Source organism: Aplysia californica, unplaced genomic scaffold (assembly GCF_000002075.1).
Source record: "Aplysia californica isolate F4 #8 unplaced genomic scaffold, AplCal3.0 scaffold00058, whole genome shotgun sequence".
NCBI lineage: Eukaryota > Metazoa > Mollusca > Gastropoda > Aplysiida > Aplysiidae > Aplysia > Aplysia californica.
The window spans coordinates 151868-171192 of record NW_004797328.1 but is presented as its reverse complement, the minus strand read 5'-3'; the positions used below and the strand labels follow the sequence as shown (position 1 = coordinate 171192).

At 39.0% G+C, this 19325-nt stretch overlaps 2 protein-coding genes across 2 annotated transcripts in view; one reads left to right on the top strand and one right to left on the bottom strand.

The window, feature by feature from the left end:
• The window catches only part of LOC101860004 (electron transfer flavoprotein-ubiquinone oxidoreductase, mitochondrial), a 28855-nt gene extending 13809 nt beyond the window's left edge, over positions 1-15046 (top strand). Inside the window, exons 9-14 of the mRNA XM_005093087.3 lie at positions 3656-3733; positions 4363-4506; positions 4843-5017; positions 6301-6483; positions 8184-8405; positions 9496-15046. Of these exons, the coding sequence (XP_005093144.2) occupies positions 3656-3733; positions 4363-4506; positions 4843-5017; positions 6301-6483; positions 8184-8405; positions 9496-9659 (966 nt within the window). The 3' untranslated portion in view covers positions 9660-15046. The remainder of the gene's footprint in view (positions 1-3655; positions 3734-4362; positions 4507-4842; positions 5018-6300; positions 6484-8183; positions 8406-9495) is intronic.
• A 348-nt stretch (positions 15047-15394) lies between these two features.
• LOC118477286 overlaps positions 15395-19325 on the bottom strand; it is a 13791-nt gene continuing 9860 nt past the window's right edge. Inside the window, exon 2 of the mRNA XM_035968411.1 lies at positions 15395-17862. Within this exon, the coding sequence (XP_035824304.1) occupies positions 15892-17862 (1971 nt within the window). The 3' untranslated portion in view covers positions 15395-15891. The remainder of the gene's footprint in view (positions 17863-19325) is intronic.

The window sequence follows — 19325 nt, the reverse complement described above, 5'->3', positions numbered from 1 at the left end:
GTTTTTTTCACATTTAAAAGCAGCTTATGATTTTCACACCATTCAGAAAAATTAAGTACAAAATTCCGGTAAGCGGTTTAATATATATAAATACATAGATACTGGTGTGTGGAGACAAGTCAAGTGTATGTATTGCTGCACTGATTTGTTCACATTTATGAGTGTAGATCTTTCATACTTTTATAGGCCTGCTCTGCTTGAATTTGAATAAGCACAAAATCTGTCAGCGTAAACTTACTGGATGGACCAGAGCTCGTACTTGAGTATGACTGCCTTTACCTTTTTGTACCCTGAATGTATGCCTGAGTCTGTAGTGTTTTATATCTGACAACTGACCCAAAGTAGCTCAGAACCGGTATCTGTGGTGTAATGGTTAGGCTTGTCAGTGCCACATGCAGAAGATTCAAGTTCAATTCCCATGTGGGGAGAATTTTGATCAAATATCTCTCCTTTTTCCTGCTGGGACTATGAATCCTTCTCGGCCGAGGTTGACCCTGACAGGCATGGTGGAAACAGCTGGCCTCCAAGATGATCTAGATTGTTTCAATGCGGGCATAAAATACCTGCATTTGATGAAAAAAAAAAATGCAACTGGTCTTTTGTTCTAAAGAAGAGCAGTGCTCTTAGAGTTAAGATTGCAGTCCTTACATACTCTTCATAGTTTGCTTGAGTAAGCTTTAAATGTAACAACTTAAAATGATATAGTATAGGTATGGGAACTCTTCGAACTGGGAACACTTTAACTAGGCCTTGGACAGAAAAGGGTCCCACCTTTTAAAATGGACACAGTGTGGTGGGTAACCTTGCTTTTCTTCTATTAAGAAATCTTTATCACTGCTTCAAATGGCTGCTATTGTGTCAATGTACTTCTCTTGATCCATGAAACAATACTCTGTCCTGTTGTTTTGCAGGTATTATATCATGAAGACGGTAGTGTGAAAGGTATTGCTACCAATGATGTCGGAATAGCGAAAGATGGATCGCCCAAGGTAGGTCTACTTCGGGTCTGTTCTGCATGTGAAGACTATGATGTAAAAAAAATGATCAAAGTCACAAACTATCGGGTTGGTGTCCAATCGCGATTTTTTAAAAACCTAGAAAGTGTTGATTTGGGGTTGCCAAATCTTTTAGCAATATCCATTTTAGTGCAGGACTTCTTGTCAACCTCTGCTAAAATCTGATGCTTGTTTTTTTTTTTGGTCAAACAATGAGTTTTCTCTTCTCTGCCATAATGAAAAGGATAGAAGGATGGATAGTGCCCGCATTGTGTGCTATTGTATTGCAAGTTTACCCATGGAGATCAATTGTTGTAGGTTTTTATTACTTATAGTTTGGTTTTTTAAAATAAATATATAATTTATGTAAATTCTGTCTTCACACAGGACTCTTTTGAGCGTGGGATGGAACTGCATGCTAAAGTGACCATGTTTGCTGAAGGTTGTCACGGGTCTCTTTCGAAGACTTTGTTCAGTAACTTCAATCTACGAGCGAATTGTGAGCCGCAGTCGTACGGTATTGGCCTGAAGGAATTGTGGGAGATTGACCCGTCTTTGCACGAGCCGGGCCGGGTGGAGCATTCTGTGGGATGGCCTTTTGTAAGTACTGAACTAGTATTCATTATTACTTTACTGACTTTACTTTTTCATCCTCTGATGCCATTAAGCGTTGGTTGGGGGAGGAGGAGAATGCAGTTTTCTATGGTAGGCCAACTCTGCGGCTCTTTCAGATGGGATGTTATAATTTTTCAGGGTTCACTTGACTCCCTCAATCCATCTTTTGTGTCGTCTATCTCTTCCTTCACAGCCTGAGTACTTGATGTTATAGGCTTTTGAGGCTGGCTGGCAAGGTTACATTCGTAACAGGTGGCCAGACCATGTCATTTTCTGTTTTTTCTTATGACATGTATTCAGGACTCTGTGCCTATAGTTGCTCTTACTTCTTCATTTCTCTGCCTGTCTCTTTTTGTGGTGTTAAGGGTTTTGCGGACACATTTCATCTGGCTTGTAGTAATTTTGTTTTTATCTTTTTTACTTAATGTCCAGGTCCGACACCAGTAGTATAGTGTTGGTATAAATATTGAAGTCATAAGCTGTATATTTGTGTCCATGGAGATATTTGGATGAGATAGAAGGGGTGCGAGCTTATAGGTGATGGTGTTGGCTTTTTTGGTTCGTTTCTGTATTTCTCTGTCAATGGACCTGTTTTACGAAAAACTGCTGCCAAGATATTTAAACTCCTTGATCTGTTTTAGTTGTTTACTATTGACATGAATGTTCAGGGGACCCCAGTTTCGGCTTACTTTCATAATTTCTGTTTTTGATGTGCTTATTCTTGTGTCAAATATCTCGCAGCTGTTGTTTAGCTCGGTAGTGTGAGTTTGGTGGCTTTTTTAGTTTGGATGAATAAGACATTGGTGGTATGCAAACAGAAGTTCATTTTTGCTTTCTGGGCTTTGGTTTGTGTCATTATTTGTTTATTTACTATTAGTTCACACACATGAATGAAGCAAAGATTATACAGTCCTCTATCACATTATAGGGTCAAAATACTACAACATAAGGTGTTTGAAGGCACATTTTAAGTCTGACTTTATTGAGTAGTGAGGCTCGAACTCTGAATTCACGTTCTTTTTCTTTAACCCAAACCAAGGAGGTGAAGAGCCTATTTAAATAGCCACCACTTTCCCTTAGTTATATGGTAATATCAATTTTCTTCATCCACAGAAAGTGACTATATATGGTTTATTTTTAAGAAGTTGCAATGTTTTGCCTTTCACTCAATTTTGGTTGAAATTTTTTTAATTTGATATTTTTTTACATCTGTTGATTTTCTTCGTATTGATAAAAGTGACGCTCCCCTGGTTGAATTTTAAGTGTTTGAAGTTTTTTTGAAATTGGTCCAAAAGTGACTGAGTTTTTGCCCTTTAGATGTGTCCTTTTTTTTTTTACATCTGATATAAGAACACCCTGTTGGAAATTTGAACTCAGACAATCTGGACCGTCGTTCTGTGTGATACCGACTGAGCTATGGGAGCTCCAGTGGGAGGTCTAAATCTATTAGTTTTCTGTTTGGAGACTTATCTTAGAATTGAAGGCTATGCTAACCCCATTGAAAACCATAAGTTTTTACCTGGCTTACGTGAAGGAGCATTTGCTTCTAGCGCTTTCAAAGAGGATAAATCACATTCTGGTATCTCAAGGATAGTAAATCATTATTATATTTCAAAGGAGAGAAATTATTGTATGATATTTCAAGGGCAGTAAACCAGTTTGATATTTTAAAGACAGTAAATCACAGTGTGATATTTTAAGGAGAGTAGATCATAATATTATATTGTGATATTTAAAAGACAGTAAATCTCATTATGATATTAGAGACAGTATAGTATTTTGATATCTTTAACAGTAAATCATACTATAATGTTTCAAAGACAATAACTCATGTTGTGTTGTCTTGGAATTTCATAAACAGTATATCACATTATGATGTTTTAAAAACTGTAAATCACATTGTTGTTTCAAAGGCAGTAAATCATATTATGTTTTGATATTTCTAAAACAGTAAATCACATTCTGGTATTTCAAAGACAGTGTAAATCACATAACAGTGTTTCAAGGATAGTAAATCACAATTTTGTATTTTTACCCCTTTTCAGGACAGGGACACCTATGGAGGTTCTTTCTTGTATCATATTGAAGATGATGGAGCACCTTTGGTGGCAGTGGGAATTGTTGTAAGTGTTTGTATATCATGAATTGTTGTGTATGTTTTTATATCGTGAGTTGTGGTAAGTGTTTGTATATCATGAGTTATTGTAAGTGTTTGTATATCATGAATTGTTGTGTTTGTTTGTTAATGAATTGTTGTAAGTGTTTGTTTGTGTCATGAGTTGTGGTAAGTGTTTGAATATCATGAGTCATTGTAATTGTTTGTTGTTGTAAGTGTTTGTTTATGAGTCGTAAGTGTTTGTATAGCATGAGTGGTTGTGTTTGTAGATCATGCATAGTTGTTAGCTTTTGTATATCATGAGTCTTTGTAAGTGTTTATAGATCTTAGGTTGCTTTGTTTGTATTTCATGAGTTGTTGTAATTATTTGTTATTGTATATGCTTGTTTATCATGAGTGATTTTAAGTGTTTGTATATCATGAGGCTACTTATACCTCATTATTGAAGGACTTTGTTTAGTTGACTGATTTCTGCTTTTTGCTGGGATGTCATATCCCCTTCAGCACGGGCTGGCCATGACAGGGAGGGTCAATACTTGCTTCCCAAGTTATTTAAATTGTCTCGTTGGAGGCGTAAAAACAACTACATTTTAAAAAATAGTAAAATTTAATGACTTGTTTATCTTCCTGTCCCAGGTTGGTCTTGATTATACAAACCCTTATCTGAATCCATTCCAAGAGTTCCAGAGGTTCAAGCTGCATCCGGGAAATGTGAAGTTGTTTCAGAGTGGCAAAAGAATAGCCTATGGTGCCAGGGCGTTGAATGAAGGTGGTTTCCAGGTCTGTATTATTGTCTTTTTTTACGTTGAACTTTTACATTCTCATGTGATAAAATGTGCTCACATGGGCACAGAAATAAGTAGAAAAAATTTCTTTTTTTTTGTTTGTTGTAATGTGGAAATTTTTTGCAATTTTGAACTTTCTTGATGATTGGCAGTCCACATTGATACATGCTGCATTCTAAATCATGACTCTTCTGTGCTAAATTACAACTTTTCTGGACTAAAAAATAACTTTTATTAACTAGATCATAATTTCTGTTCTAAATCGTGACTAGTCTATGGATGTCCATCACTTTTCTGTACTAAGCCATGACTTCTTTTACTTGACAAATAGAGTATACCTAAGCTGACATTCCCTGGCGGTTGCCTAATTGGCTGTAGTCCAGGTTTCCTGAACGTGCCAAAGATCAAGGGAATCCACAATGCAATGAAGAGTGGAATGGTTGCTGCTGAAGCCGTCTATGAAAAGATTGTTGAAGAAGAAACTAACCCCTCTTCTCAAACCGTTGGTAAGGAAATTTCTAGGGTTGAGTTCAGCCAATGATCGTACATAACAAGATGGTCCACTCAGCCAAAAAAGTGTCCGCCGGAAGTCTGTACAATGGCTCAGATGGCGCTGCAGTCTTTGTTTTGAAGCTGTCTTTCGTTTCTCTAGAAGAGGAATAGGAATAGCACCTCCTTGCGTGCGCTGATAGGCTGCTGTTCATCAGCTGTTCGGGTTCGTTCAGTGCGGAGGTTTATTTATTTATAATTTTAATGACCTCTCACCTCTCATTCTAAAGTCAAATGAAACGAAGAAAACAGTCGCCTCTTTCCTCCGGAAGAGGTTTTTTGTCAGCGTAGCCATTTAAAAAAAAGTGTTCTTCTGAAATATGAATTCTTATTTATTCAGAATTTAACCGGTACATCGTAAAGGTTCATTATTCACTGCTCTAGATACTGCTCATTTCAGTGCCATGAACAAGCAAGCGAGCTAAACTGATGAGGCTTATCTTGGTTGAGCGCATGGTTCAGCTTGTTCATTAAGTCACAATATCACAATGCAGTCCTGCTAGCACCTAGTATCGATCTTCAAGAAACGGTGCACATTTCGTGCACAGGTTGATTTTATCACCCAGGTGTTGTATGTCCACAGCTCGTTTGCTCTTTCTCAATTTGGTAATGAATCAGTAGGTCTAGATGTAGGCCTATCGAGTGCTTGCTCGGACACTACGATACAGCCAGCTCATTGTTAGGCCTAGCTTGTCACGCAGCCACTTTGCCGTCTCATTAGTGCCCAATGTGCTGAAGTCGTGGTGATCAGCGGTACATCTAAGGGTTACAGTGGGTGGTACTCATGAATCATTTAATCCGGTGCTCGCAAACCGGTCCGCTCGTTTTTCGAGCACTTGCTGCCCCATTAGAAATCCCCAGCACCCCTTTCTCATTTCCTTGTTTTAAAAAACTCCAATGTCACTCTTTGTCCATTCAACTTAATGAATTGGTTTTTAAAGAACAAGTTCTCTAAAACGTGCACAGAGCTTGAACCTAAGCTTCATGTTAGTAGAAAATAAATTTGTATGCTTTAGCCCTTTGAGTCCTGGTCACCTTATAGAACCAATGCATTTGAGGGCACTGTTTGATAACCTTACAGTGTTGAAAAGGATCTTGAACTTGTACAATTTCACAATTTTCACAGGAGATAAACTGTAAGCTATAAATTTGTCGCAAAATTATATATAGACCTATGATTTTATCTCTTTAGTTTTCATAATTGATTCCTGTTGATACTCATATGTGATGTACTCCGCAGGACTCGACCCTTCATCATATGAAGACAGGATTCGTTCCAGCTGGGTCTGGTCTGAGTTGAAAGCAGTAAGGAACGTTCGCCCATCCTTCCATACACCTCTGGGCATGTACGGAGGTCTGGCCTACACAGGAATCATGTACTACATCCTGCGTGGACTCGAACCCTTCACTTTGTCCCATGGAGGTGAGAGCACACAGTGGAAGAAAGTTACGTTTTGCTTGAGAAAAGTGTAGTCTTGACTTTCTGTGGGTTTTTTTGTTTGCGTGTGTGAAATATTTATCCCCCATGGACACCACTTAGTTCATTTAGGAGGCGGGCTGATGTGACCCTGGCTGAGTGGGTTGCTGCATCCCAGCAGAAAACTGGAAATATTTGCTAAAATGTGTCACGACGTGATGGAATCAGGTGCTCGTCAATTTTTGGCCATATGGAGTTTTTGCAATAATCTTCAAGCCTGTGCAGCTTTGGATGAAAAAAAAAAATACCCATCCATCTTGAATAGAATTGGAAGTATTTGCGATTGAAGGAAGTGAGGTTCACCTGGTGTCTGAAATAAAATTACCTAGAAGATAGCTACCAAAGTTCGCTGACTTCCAAAGCTTGAGGATCCTTGGAAATGTCAATTTTACATTTTTTTAAAGTTACGATAAAAATTTCCCAAAGAGCGGAAAAATGCTGGTTTCTCTTATTTTATTATTTTAATGAGTGTGTGGCTTCAACACGAAACCACTCAAATAGACTCTGCCATTTGGGATTTAAACTCAGGTCGTCTGCCTGCAATGGTGAAAGGCCTAACCATTCATTATACCACAGATACTTGTGTTTTCCGATATATTGCAGATCAAAACTTCACTAATTTGCTATTGGGATCATTGTAACAAAAAGGCTACTTTGTGCATTAGTTGGCCAAAATGTTTCCGTCTTTTATGGCCTCTCATCTATGCCAGCCACATTCAGACGTAATTCAGAAGTTTCTCAAATTGAGTTAATACTATTTTCCAAAGCTGTTACATTTTCCTTGCAATAAAAGAAGTGAAGTCTGCCAGACAATATTTGACGAAAAATTGAAACTTTAATACAGTGAAACTTGGATTGAGTGGAAGGTGAAGAAGAATTCTACCTTGTTTTAAATCATAAATATCATACTTGAATATATTACATCAAACCATACACACCTCAGAAATAAATCAAAATTGTAGCCTATACATACAAATACAGTGGCATAAAGTTGTTCATTTTTATATAAAATGAAACCCAAAACCTCAAACTTTCAAGAGATAAGAAAAACAAAAACCCTCCAAAAGCTGATTTTTTTTTTCCTTTCGTGCCTTGTCGCAAGGAATAGCCCAGTGCGTCATACGTCTGATTATGATTGGTGCTGACACATATTGATACAGAATACATAAGGCTCAAGTTTTTGGTAAATATCACTTTGACTCCATTGAGTTTTGAGTTGTTGCTTAATCTTTGGCATTCTCTTTCATGCTTGATATGAGCCCTTTTGGCTATGTTATGTAAGGTTTTACGTAACAGATTTTTTTGTTTTGTTCATGCTATGAAGCCGTGATTGCAGGTGGTTGAAGGGTGCCACTAGTATTTCCAAAGTTTTACCATCGGTCTCTTTATTTTTGCTTGTTTGTCTTTCTTTTCCCCAGGAATTATGTCGATGTGCTTCTCTTTACTCTGGCTCATACATTTCTGACAAAGCTGTTAGTTACATGATAACAATAATAATAATAATAATTTCCAGGGAAGCATACAGTGCAACTAGCTGCCATTTTATAGGTACTAAAACACTAACGTACCGGCAACATAATCTCTCGCTTATTTTAAGAACAATTTCAGCCTCTCAAATTACAATTTTCTCTGCCCTCACTTGACAGGTCCTGACTACTCAAAGCTGAAGCCGGCCTCCGAGTGCAAGCCCATAGAGTACCCAAAGCCTGACGGGCAAGTGACCTTCGACCTGCTTTCATCTGTGGCCTTGACTGGCACCAACCACGACCACGATGAGCCGGCACATCTGACCTTGAAGGACGACAGTGTGCCCATGGCCAGAAACTACGCTGTGTTTGATGGACCAGAACAAAGATTTTGCCCTGCAGGTAACCCCCTCTTTTACAATTTTTAAAACTTGTATATGCTTAGAATATGGCCCACAAGATTTAAAGATTTTAACTTTTTTGATCAATCAACAATTAAAAAAAAACCCCAGCAAAATTCCAGATATCTTCATTACTATTTGAGATTATGAATATTCACATGAAGTAGGATAAAAAAAACAACAAAAAAAGCAACTAAATTTTAAGGAAAACAATTTTAAAGTGAAAATAATACAGTGTAAATACAGCGGTCAGAGTCACGGATTACTACTTCCACAAGCCTGAGGTTAAAATAATTTCTACACTCACTATGCATTAACATACAGAGAAGAGACTGAAGAAAAAGCGTTAAATGACATATTGCAGTTCATGGACAATGAAGGGGAGAACATGTTTGCTTTTATGGGAAGAAATATGAAAAATAGAATTGTTATTGTATCAGATTAACCTGCAAACTTCTTAGTAAGTAAGTAAGTAAGTGTGTGGGTTTAATACCCCTATCAACACTATAAGATTATTTAAGAGGCGGGACCTTCATATCTGAAAGGACCAAGCCAAATAGGTTGAGAGCCTTGAAAACACCACAAAATGTCCTGGGTTCTAGAGCATCCAATTGAAGATAAGAACCAGGGCCGTCTCCTCCATAGTCCAGCAAGAGACCAACTGAGCTAGTGGAGCACTGCTTGCCTCTTGCTCTGATCCTCACTTTGAATATCTCTAGTGCCGGAATAAAAGTTTGAACACAACTGTGCCGTGATGATGTTAATTGTTGTGTGCTGTGAACTGCCCCCAACACATGCATGTAAAAGTGTGTTAGTTATGGTTTACTGTGTATTTTATTGCCGTAGAGTATATTAATTATCGCGGGCAGTATTGCATACAGACATATCTGAAAGGCCGCCTACAATGACTTACGTCCGTATGTAATACTGCCTGCATTGTATTGTACTGTATACCTCCCTGTCATGTAGTGTGTTGATTATGGTTCACTTTGTATTTTTCGTCCTGGAGTGCGTTGATTAGGGTTTACTGTGTACTTTTCTGTCCTGGAGTATGTTAATCGTAATTAATTGCTATGTGTTTTACCCTACAGGTGTGTACGAGTATGTAGAGACAGAAGATGGCACCGGCCACCGCCTTCAGATCAATGCTCAGAACTGCATCCATTGCAAGACCTGTGATATCAAGGACCCAAGTCAGAACATCAACTGGGTGTGTCCTCAGGGAGGGGAGGGTCCAGCCTACAACGGAATGTAGGTGGAAGGATGGATGGAAAAATTAGAATGATGATAACTTCGTCCCGGTTGTAACGAAATTGCCGAAGTTAGTTCTTGTTGTTAGAGAAAACTTTGAAATGCTGTTCTTTCCTAAGTTAACCCTATGACTTTAGTAAAAGTAGAAGGGTTTTCAATTAATTGAATGTTTGGTTCAAGAAGCAAAACCCTGTTATAATGAGGATATGAAACAAGCATCAGATGTTTTTTTGTACCATACAAATAACTACCCACCAGGGGGAAAATGGCTATTGCAATTTGTTTTATTAACATTTTGTTTGCTTCTTGTATGCAGTTGTGTGACATATTGATGTGAACAAATGCAGCCCCCCCCCCCCCCCCCCCTCCTCAAACTACCACCACAAGCAGCAATTTGGAGGGCTATTGGAGCAGTATCAACTTTGAGATTATTTATAGGGTGCTTCGAAAAGATTTTCACACTTGAACGTTTTTTTGTTTACATTCTTCACTAGCATTAGCCACCTGTTTGATGTATCAACTTGCTATGTACTTCAATCTCCTGGTGTTCTTATTCTTTTGCACTTAATGAAAGTGAAATTAGATTCTGTCTGCTGACACTCACTCTGACTCTCTTTTGTTGTTAAAAATATAGTGGAGACTACAGCTTAATGTCAGTGATCTATTTCTATCATAGCCATAGCCAAACTAACCACTGAGGAAATCTTGTGGAAGACACATGTGGCATGTCAAGGCAAATTTGTTGTACATGCAGATAGTGCGAGTTTCTGCCAAGAAGCAAAGTCTTTACTCTTTCCTGTTCAGATGGATTTTCATGGTTTTGTCCAACCCATGTGTTGTAGATATGATGAGTTGACGTTTATGTTTGGAGAGGCCAGTTACTGGACATAATTTGCAATGGAGACTTGTTACATAGCAAAAGGATTGCAACTGAATAATGTACAAGGAGATGTATTTTTTAAAATGTGCACAGAATGGGTGTACTATTGGGGGAAAAAATGTCTGAGGAGACCATACCATTTCGATGATAGATCATGAATTGGCCCAGATGTGGCACTGGTTCTCGACGAAATATTGTAAATTAAGGTCAGATGCTCAATGTGACTTTCCTACCAGTTTGAACAGCTTTTTGAAGCATCCTGTACATTACATTACATTCATTACACTTCTGTGAAGATAGTCAAAGTTCAAGTGTGAAACATGCTAGCTGTTTTTATGAAAGAAAAGACAGTGAACATTTTTCAGACCTGTTCTGGACTTCCAATTTTCTTTACATGTCAGCATGAAATAATATTATCTCACTGTTTTATTATTTGTTAATTTTATTTTAAAAGCTGTCGTAGGCAATCAATTCTAATTAATGGGCTTTAACAAAGGAGGGAAAGGCGTGAGATGCTCTTTACTGTATCTACTAGTCCCAGAAGTTGGGCCCTAACCTTGGGTTGGGCTCTTCCTCAAGTGATTCTTTTCTTTTTAACTTTTCACCGTTTAGTGCTTAAGCTTTTAGAAAGGAAAAATTGATCATTCGAATTATGATTTATATATATAAGCTCATGCTGATTGTTGGTATTTCAAATATTTCAGTTTTGAATCGGCAGTTTGTTCAAGGACAGGGTGATTCAAATGTGGCATTTGAATATTGTTATAGATTTACGTTATTATTTTCATTCGGTAGCTTATTGCTGCATTGTTCACAGTATTGTTTCATTTTATTTAAAAAGTAAGTTTGAAGAAAGTGTTGTGAGGAAGGGCGACGCTATATTCTGTCATCTCTGCCTTCCTGCCTATTCTGTCCTTATTCTGGCTTCTGCACCAGATGGACATTTTGAGAGTCATTTTTTGCATCTTGTAAACTGTACTTTCATTTTTAACAGCACTATTTTCCTTCTGATGTCACTTGCTTTTTAAAATGATTTTCAGTTGTGCAAATCTTGCAGTGAAAATAAAATCAATGAGGAGGTGATGGGAACCCCCCCGTAGTGTGGAAGTGTGGACATGATGTGAATGAAATGAAGTGCTGTGGTGATTTCTACTAAAAGTCATGGTTTTGTTATGTCCTGTATGATTGGTGTGTATAAGTTTACTGTAGAATATCTGTGGAGTTGTTAGGCACAATTATTCTAACACTAGTGCCGTTTGACCACTGCTACCTCGTACTCTTAAGGCTGGTACTGAGCAAACAACATGTGCTGACCAAGCAGTCAACATTTGTTCAGTGTATTCCTTGGACCTGTTCTGTAAGGATGCTTTACAAATTAACAGTTATGACTGTGACAATTTCATTTACTATGTGAGAATATTTTAGAGAGAGGATCAGAACCCATGTCCCTGCTTACATGTGAAATAATTGTTTAGATCAATGGTTCCAGTCACATGTGTGGCTTTTATCGTAGATCGAACCCACTTGTTGGACAGGGCTTGGGATCTCTCCCAGCTGCTAGAAGCTGAATCATTTGAGAAAAGCACAAAAAGGTGGTAGCTATAGCCTCAACACCAGAAATCTACATTGAACATATTGGACTAAACCGTTTAACACACTGATATAATGAGACGAGGGAGCCAGTAATTTCTTCTCATGGCTATCCACTCACTTGACTTTTTGTGATCAGAGAATGTTATTTTGGAGACCCAGTCTCTTGAATAAATTCTCACAATGTTAAAATTAAAACTCACATAGTACTACTACTAGTACAGCGTAAGCTTAGAACGAGAATGCCTGTGTGTAGAATTAAAAGATGACAGGTTGAGATGGTGTTCGGGTGTCTGTACTCTCTGTGTGTACATATATGCATCCGTGTATACAGGAGCCTGTATTACCTATGTGAACATTGTTTGGGTACACAGGCGTCTGTTTTGTACGTGCGTCTATCTGTGTATACTTTTGTATTCTCTACGTGTACATGTTCGTGTATACAGAATGTGTACATGTTTCTGTATTCTCTATATATGTACATGCATCTGTATTCTTTATACAGGTGTTTGTATTCTCCCTGTGCTTGATTTGAAGGGGTCTGTGCTCTGTGTGTGTTCAAGCATCTTTGTGTACAGACGTCTGAATTAAAATCATGACACAATGGAAACAAATACACACAGTTGAAACATCTTTTTGATTTTTTTTGTTCCTTTTTCCCCCAGATGGTTTGCCTTTTTTAAAACCAATTATCAAAGTATTCTTAAATTGTTGAATTATATAGATCTATGTTTTATTTTACTGGTGATCACAGTAATTTAAACAGTTTTTAAAATAATGAAACAGGCTTCAAAATGAAAGGGGGAACAATATTCTTTATCATAAATATAGTATATCATTTTAATGTTGTGCGGGCTAGAGATTCTATCTGAACTATACTTCAAAGTGAAAGAGTAAATCATTTTTTAAAAAGAAGTAATTGTTTAGGTGGTGCAATATGTGAACTGGACATTTTTTGTAAGGGAAAATTCTATGTATGTGGGGCTTTGTGAAGGAATGCATAATATTCAATTTTTAAAATTCGCTTTTTCACTTTAGATTGAGAGGACAACTTTTCGTTTAAAAATGTTTTGTATTTGCTGCTGCCAGCGGCTTAATGCTGCTTCAGTTCAGTTTTTTCGTCAGCAGCCTCTTCATTGTGAGTCAGATAATCAGCTCTTTCAGCACTATTCACTTTGGATATAATACAGTTTGTTCTCCACAAAGCCACTTTGCATTATTATGATATATATCGTCAGCCAGCCGTTCGAATGTATTAATCCCAGAATTTTGAAACTTTATTTTATTGCAATTTCTTAGTATGTGGTAGTGGTTGCATGTAATCAAAAAATATTTTATGGTTATTCAAATTCTGAATGTTGGGAAGAGCAAGAAAATGTACATCATTTTGGTAAAATTGTTAAAAGAAGTTTTGCTATCTCCTGTACAATTGTGCTTTCTGGGCTTACTACATTTTAACAGCTGTCTGACGGTATATTTATTTTATTATTATAATTATAATTATTATTACATATATATATATATATATATATATATATATACAGTCAAACCTGAATTAATGGTCATGTCTCCATAACGGTCACCTGATTTAAATTTAAATTTATGTTGCATGACTGTCTTGGTTTTTTTTTCCCTATATCTTTAACCTGTCAATCGTGGTCCCTTTCCAACCCTGCGACGTCAGTAAGTTTCATGACAAGTGGGCCTCAAAGCCTGCTCACAGTGGTCTCTTGCTCACAGTGGTCACTTGCTTAAAAAGTTTTCCGTCAACCCACCCTCAAACTCAAACTGAGTGTACATTCAATTAGGGCAAAGAAAGTCTCTTGATAGAGGTAACAATACTTGATGGAATGGAAATGAAAAGATGAAATTTAGAATTCAGATTCATCTGTTAACTTTGTCGAATCTAGTGAGTGACCATAACTCAGATACTGTCCATAGCACCCACTGACTATAACAGTCACTTTTCTCTTAAATCCTGAATGATAATTATAATATATATAGATATGCTGTACCTACAAAAGCTGATAACAGTAGTGTGTCATGGTTATGACTCCAGTTGTTAGGGAAACACTTCTATTACCCCTTAGTCTAAACTATGTCCATGTACTTATTGTGGTCGTTATTGTATCTAATCACACCAGTGTCTGTGGCAGAATGGTTAGGCTCTTCATCGCTGTAGGTAAAAGATGTCAGTTCAATACCCTTATTGATCTAAGAATTGTTTCGACGAGGGTGTACAATATTCATAATCATGACAATCCTCTTTGTGTCACTGAAATAAAGAGACTCAGTATAATTTAAGAAAGCTTTTGACTGGATATGATTTTAGCTTGGATTGCTTTGAGTGATCTCAAATTCTGTCACTTAAGTACCGATAATTGCGGTGTGAACTATTTTATTCAGTTTTTACTCAAAATCCACAAGCTTTATAATTATAGAATTTATGTTAAGTGGTGGGAGGGAGCCTATGGTAGGTCTTGCTTCTTTATCATCTGTCTCTTGTTTCTGTGTATCTTGCCCTCCCCCCCTCCCCCCTCTTAAAAAAAGCTCTAAATACATGACCATTATTATGACAATGTACTTCTCTGTACTTCAACTCCAATTCAGAATTTATACATGTATTCTCTTTTATTTTAGAATCAGTTGTAATTTTGAAAAGTTATGGTGTTTTGTATTCTCTTACCTCTCAGGATTTTGAGGGACCTAAACATAATGATACATAGCTTAGAGCACTGGGGTTATGAGATGGAGTAAGACTGCTTTAAAAATGTTGGTTTTCTTTGGATCTATATGTTACTAAGACGCGCGATGGTTTGTATTACTACTGAGAATTTGTTGCAAGTGCACTTGTTTCCTGTTGTGAATTGTACTTGGATGTGCACTGATAAATCTTAATGAATAAAACGATAAGTAAAACATGATATGAGTTTAGTTAGTCATATGTCACCCTGAAAATGTATCTGAAGTCTGAAGGACTTCATCTTTAACCTCTCGACATAGGGGTGCCTAGCTCCTGACAGACAACTTGGCGAGCAGCGGTCACAGTTGGCAGCATGTCACAAAAGGGTTCACGATTAGAAATGCCTAGTCAAGAGAGGAGCCCGCAAGTTGCGCACATCCACGACTAGAAATGGAAGCTTTTTTTAATTTCTCGAAAGTTGGCAAGCTCTTCTCTGTCAGAGTTGGTCTCATTGGCTGTAACAGAAGCCATAAATAAGTAATCTTAATCCTAATTTCTATTTTGCTTAATTTCAAGAAATATTGTGTCGATATGCTTCTCTTTAATCAAACAAACGAACGAACAAACTCAAAAACCAGTATATGTGTGTGTGTGGTGTTAATGTTCCGCACGTCCTGCTGGTCATTAGTATGTCCAATCCTCACTGGGACAACAGGCGTCAGCGGGTGGTTGGCGGATGCTCTGTTGTGGTTTCCTTTTCTGTCCTATGAAACATCTATCGTCCTTATCTCTCCTCCTCTTTTTTAAAACTGTTACCCTCTTGTGACACGCCCAGTGTTCGGCACCTATATGACCGTATTGTGTTGCAAGTGCCGTAAAACGCTCACTACAACAAGTCAAGAGGGGAAGTTGGCTGAGTATCCCCGTCTTTCTGCTGGGATGTTATGTCTCACTCAACCTGGGCTGGCCCTGACATGCAGAGTTGAAGCAGCCCGCCTCCTACAAGATCTGAACAGTGTCGATCAGGGCGTAATACATTTCAATTTAAAAAAACCCAAAACTAATTTGCTTGAATTGTCAAACTCAAAGCCGCTGCACCAGTGTATGAGGAGAGGTGTCAATCACACTTGTCCTTCTGACGGCGGTGTTCTGTGTGACGTCATTCGACCCGCTGACCTGTAGAGACACGCTGTAGATGTTTCCCGCCTCCTCACCCACGGACTTAGTCGAACGTCCGGAGGCAGTGGAAGGTCGATACTTATCTCTGTCCTTGGTAGAATTCGTGGGCTCGTTGGTTTTGGCCGTGTTGTTGCGGTTCATCAGTCCCTCATAGAGCAAACCAACCCGACGGTTGACAATGAAGGAAAGGAAAATGTAAACACCTTGAAGAGCTATCAACGACGACACCACGAAATTGAGGACTGTGATGTTAAGTTGGGCGGTAAGGATAGCCAAAGCCCAGAAGACACCGGACAGAGTGGACAGTTTGACGTAAGTCATGACCCCCTGTCTCTCTCGGGTGCTACATTGTTGTTGACCCAGGCGGGCCACTCGAGCGATTTCCCAAACGGTTAACGAGAACAGGAAAGCGTTACAGAGAATCATAACACACATCGGTACCAGCATTGACAGGAGAAAAGTCAGGATGGATCTGGATGTATCTAAGAAACACAAGTGCTTGTCGTAGCCGAAAGACTCTCCCCGAGACAAAGCTAAGTTGAGCACAACCGTTAGTAGGACTATCAAAATGGCACAGCCATAGGCCCCCAAACAGTACCGCAGATGACGCCTGTTGTCCGAGCGAGGATTAGACCGTTGGGGACCAGCAGACGAGCGGAACACTCGGTACATGTGGACACAGCACACACACATCCAGGCGAAGGCAGACAGCCAGGCTAAGTGTAAGAGAACGGCATTGGTCAAGCAGGCGGCAGGAGGAATCTCTCCACGATTTCCATGCTCTACAGAGACGAGGAGAAAGATCTGAGCAAGAGCGAGAGAGACACACAGACCGATGTTATTCTTGCCTGGGACGGAGCGGAGGCTTGGGAACAGACAGTATGTGAACACCGTCACCATGAGACACGCCGTCGACACGCTAAAACACGTAATTTCGAAATAGTGCTGGGCTGTCTCCAGTAAACTTTTCACAGCTCTCATAACAGGAAAATGGATTTGCTTGTAGCTGTCAATACAAACGTGTAGAAGATTTTTGTCCACGTACGCCATATTTTCCGCGCTGTAAGACACATCGACCACCCCGTTTTTATAAGGAACGTGGAAAATGATTTCATCGCTCTCTGACTCGCGAGTAAAGTTCTCAAGTATACTCACACTGACAAAGGGGCATGAGATTGTGTTTGTGAGGTCTATAAATGTGTCCTTCGAATGCCACCGATGTTCAATTTCTGGTACGGTAAATCCAAGTCTGAGAACGAGAGTTTTTTCCTCAGTGAACTCGGCTGTTTCGGGTTCGGGGCAATTCATCAGCTCAAGTAGTTCCTGTGGCTCTAGAACGGGGTCAGACAAAGGTTGACCTACACTCTCCTGGATAACATTAGTAAAGTCCGCGGACAACGAATAATTGTAAACTTCTGCATTAGAACGGTTCAGTCGCTGATGAAGATGGTATCCCATGACAATAGGTTTAAAGGTAACAAGCGGTTGTTGTTCCTGGCTTGTCCTATTCACCACCCACGCTTCCTGCAGCAATCCCAGAATACCCGTCTCAAGTTCGTCTCTGGCGATACTGATTTTGCCCATGATGTAAGCCGTAAAGCTGACCGACTTCAGAATCTGAACCCCGGATGGATTGACAAAAACTGTCAAATACATGTGCACTTCGCGGTCTTCACACATGGGAGAGAACTTGTTATGAATGAGATGGCTCAAAAGTTTCACTAGGGTTTCGGAGACAGCAACTTTCCTGTCTGGAGACAGAGTGACTGACAGAACGTAGCTCAGGCCTCTGATCCCGTCTACAGCTGTAGCACAGTTACCACTGGTCTCCAGGCGCTTACCGGGGGAACATGATGCTCTCTCACAGCCACCTTGCTGAAAATACAAACAAACACTAAAGACAACTTGCAGTATGAAAATCCCCCAAAACAAAACATTGCATCCCACAGCCATCATCATCATCATCATCATCATCATCATCATCATCATCATCATCATCATCATTATCATCATCGTCGTCGTCGTCGTCGTCATCGTTGTCGTCGTCGTCGTTGTCATTGTTTTACAGTAGAGAATATTATGTATAATGGAGACTTTAATAATATTTCAGGCAAGCTGGGTGTATTCATTAAAACAATATTCAACCTTTTGCCCAGATTCAGGATTCATCAGGAATACATCTCAAAAGAAACACAGAAAAAAAGAAAAGCTGACTAGGTATTGGGGCAGGCTTCAGCATGGTGCAGGCAGAGCGTATAGATAGTTTAATTTAGTAAGAGTTTTACGGCGCTCGCAACTGCATAATGATGGTCATATTAATATGAGCCCTGGAAACACAAGTTAGTTGCTTTCTCAACAGTTCACAGCAAAGCTCGGTTTACACCAATGAGTCAATTAAAATGTTAAAAATGTGTGGTAAAATATCAATCTAAAAATGATAACTTACGGTACTTAAGATAAAATTGCGGTATTTATAATTTATTGTAAAGGCCAATGGCCTTTATGAAATCGAGAATTCTGTTGGGATCAATGACAGAGAACAGATCTTTCAGTTTTAGTTTTGCGATCTTAAAATACTTCCCACGGGTCTCTCCAAAGTCTGGACATTTTGTAAAGATGTGTCTTATGTTCAAACTTGGGTTACAAATTTTTCATCTCCCTAAAGGAGGTATTTATGATGTCTCAGAGAGGTGTGCCCGAGTAATCGAATAAGAATGGCTTCGTCTCTTCTGGAGAGGCCCGAAAGTTTTCGTGGACCCAGTTTGGGCATGATGTTGTGAAGTTTATTATTTATTTGTTTTCTTCAATGCGTCTCCCACAGACTGAAGGTGTATTTTAAAAAAAACTTTTTTTCTAAAGTCAGTCTGTGGGAGAGTGTTTGTCGTTGATCCCAACAGATGGGAAGGATTCCTTCGCCAGGAGATCCACCTGCTCGTTTCCTCGGATGCCCGCATAGCTAAGGTAGCCTCGCAAACACGATACTTGCCCCTGTTTCAGTCAAAACGTGTATTTTTTTGTTGTAACCTGTTTTCGGGTATAAGAGTGTGTATTTTGTAAGTGAGGTGATGCAAGACAGAGAGTCAGATAGGATGGATCGAGTTTTCCCGAATCGGCACTGGAGACCACCCAGCGAGCTCGTCGTCCCCAGAAAACACACGAGTCGCTTGTTAATCATGTTTTTTTCTATTAGTTTGCACAGACCGCATGTTTGGGCGATTGGTCTGTAGTTGAATGGGCGTTTGTGGTCTTTGTTTAGTTTGGGAAATGGAATGACTGTGGCAAGTCGCCAAGACTTCGGAAAGGTGTGCGACCGTCACATGTCGTTGTGTGTATATATA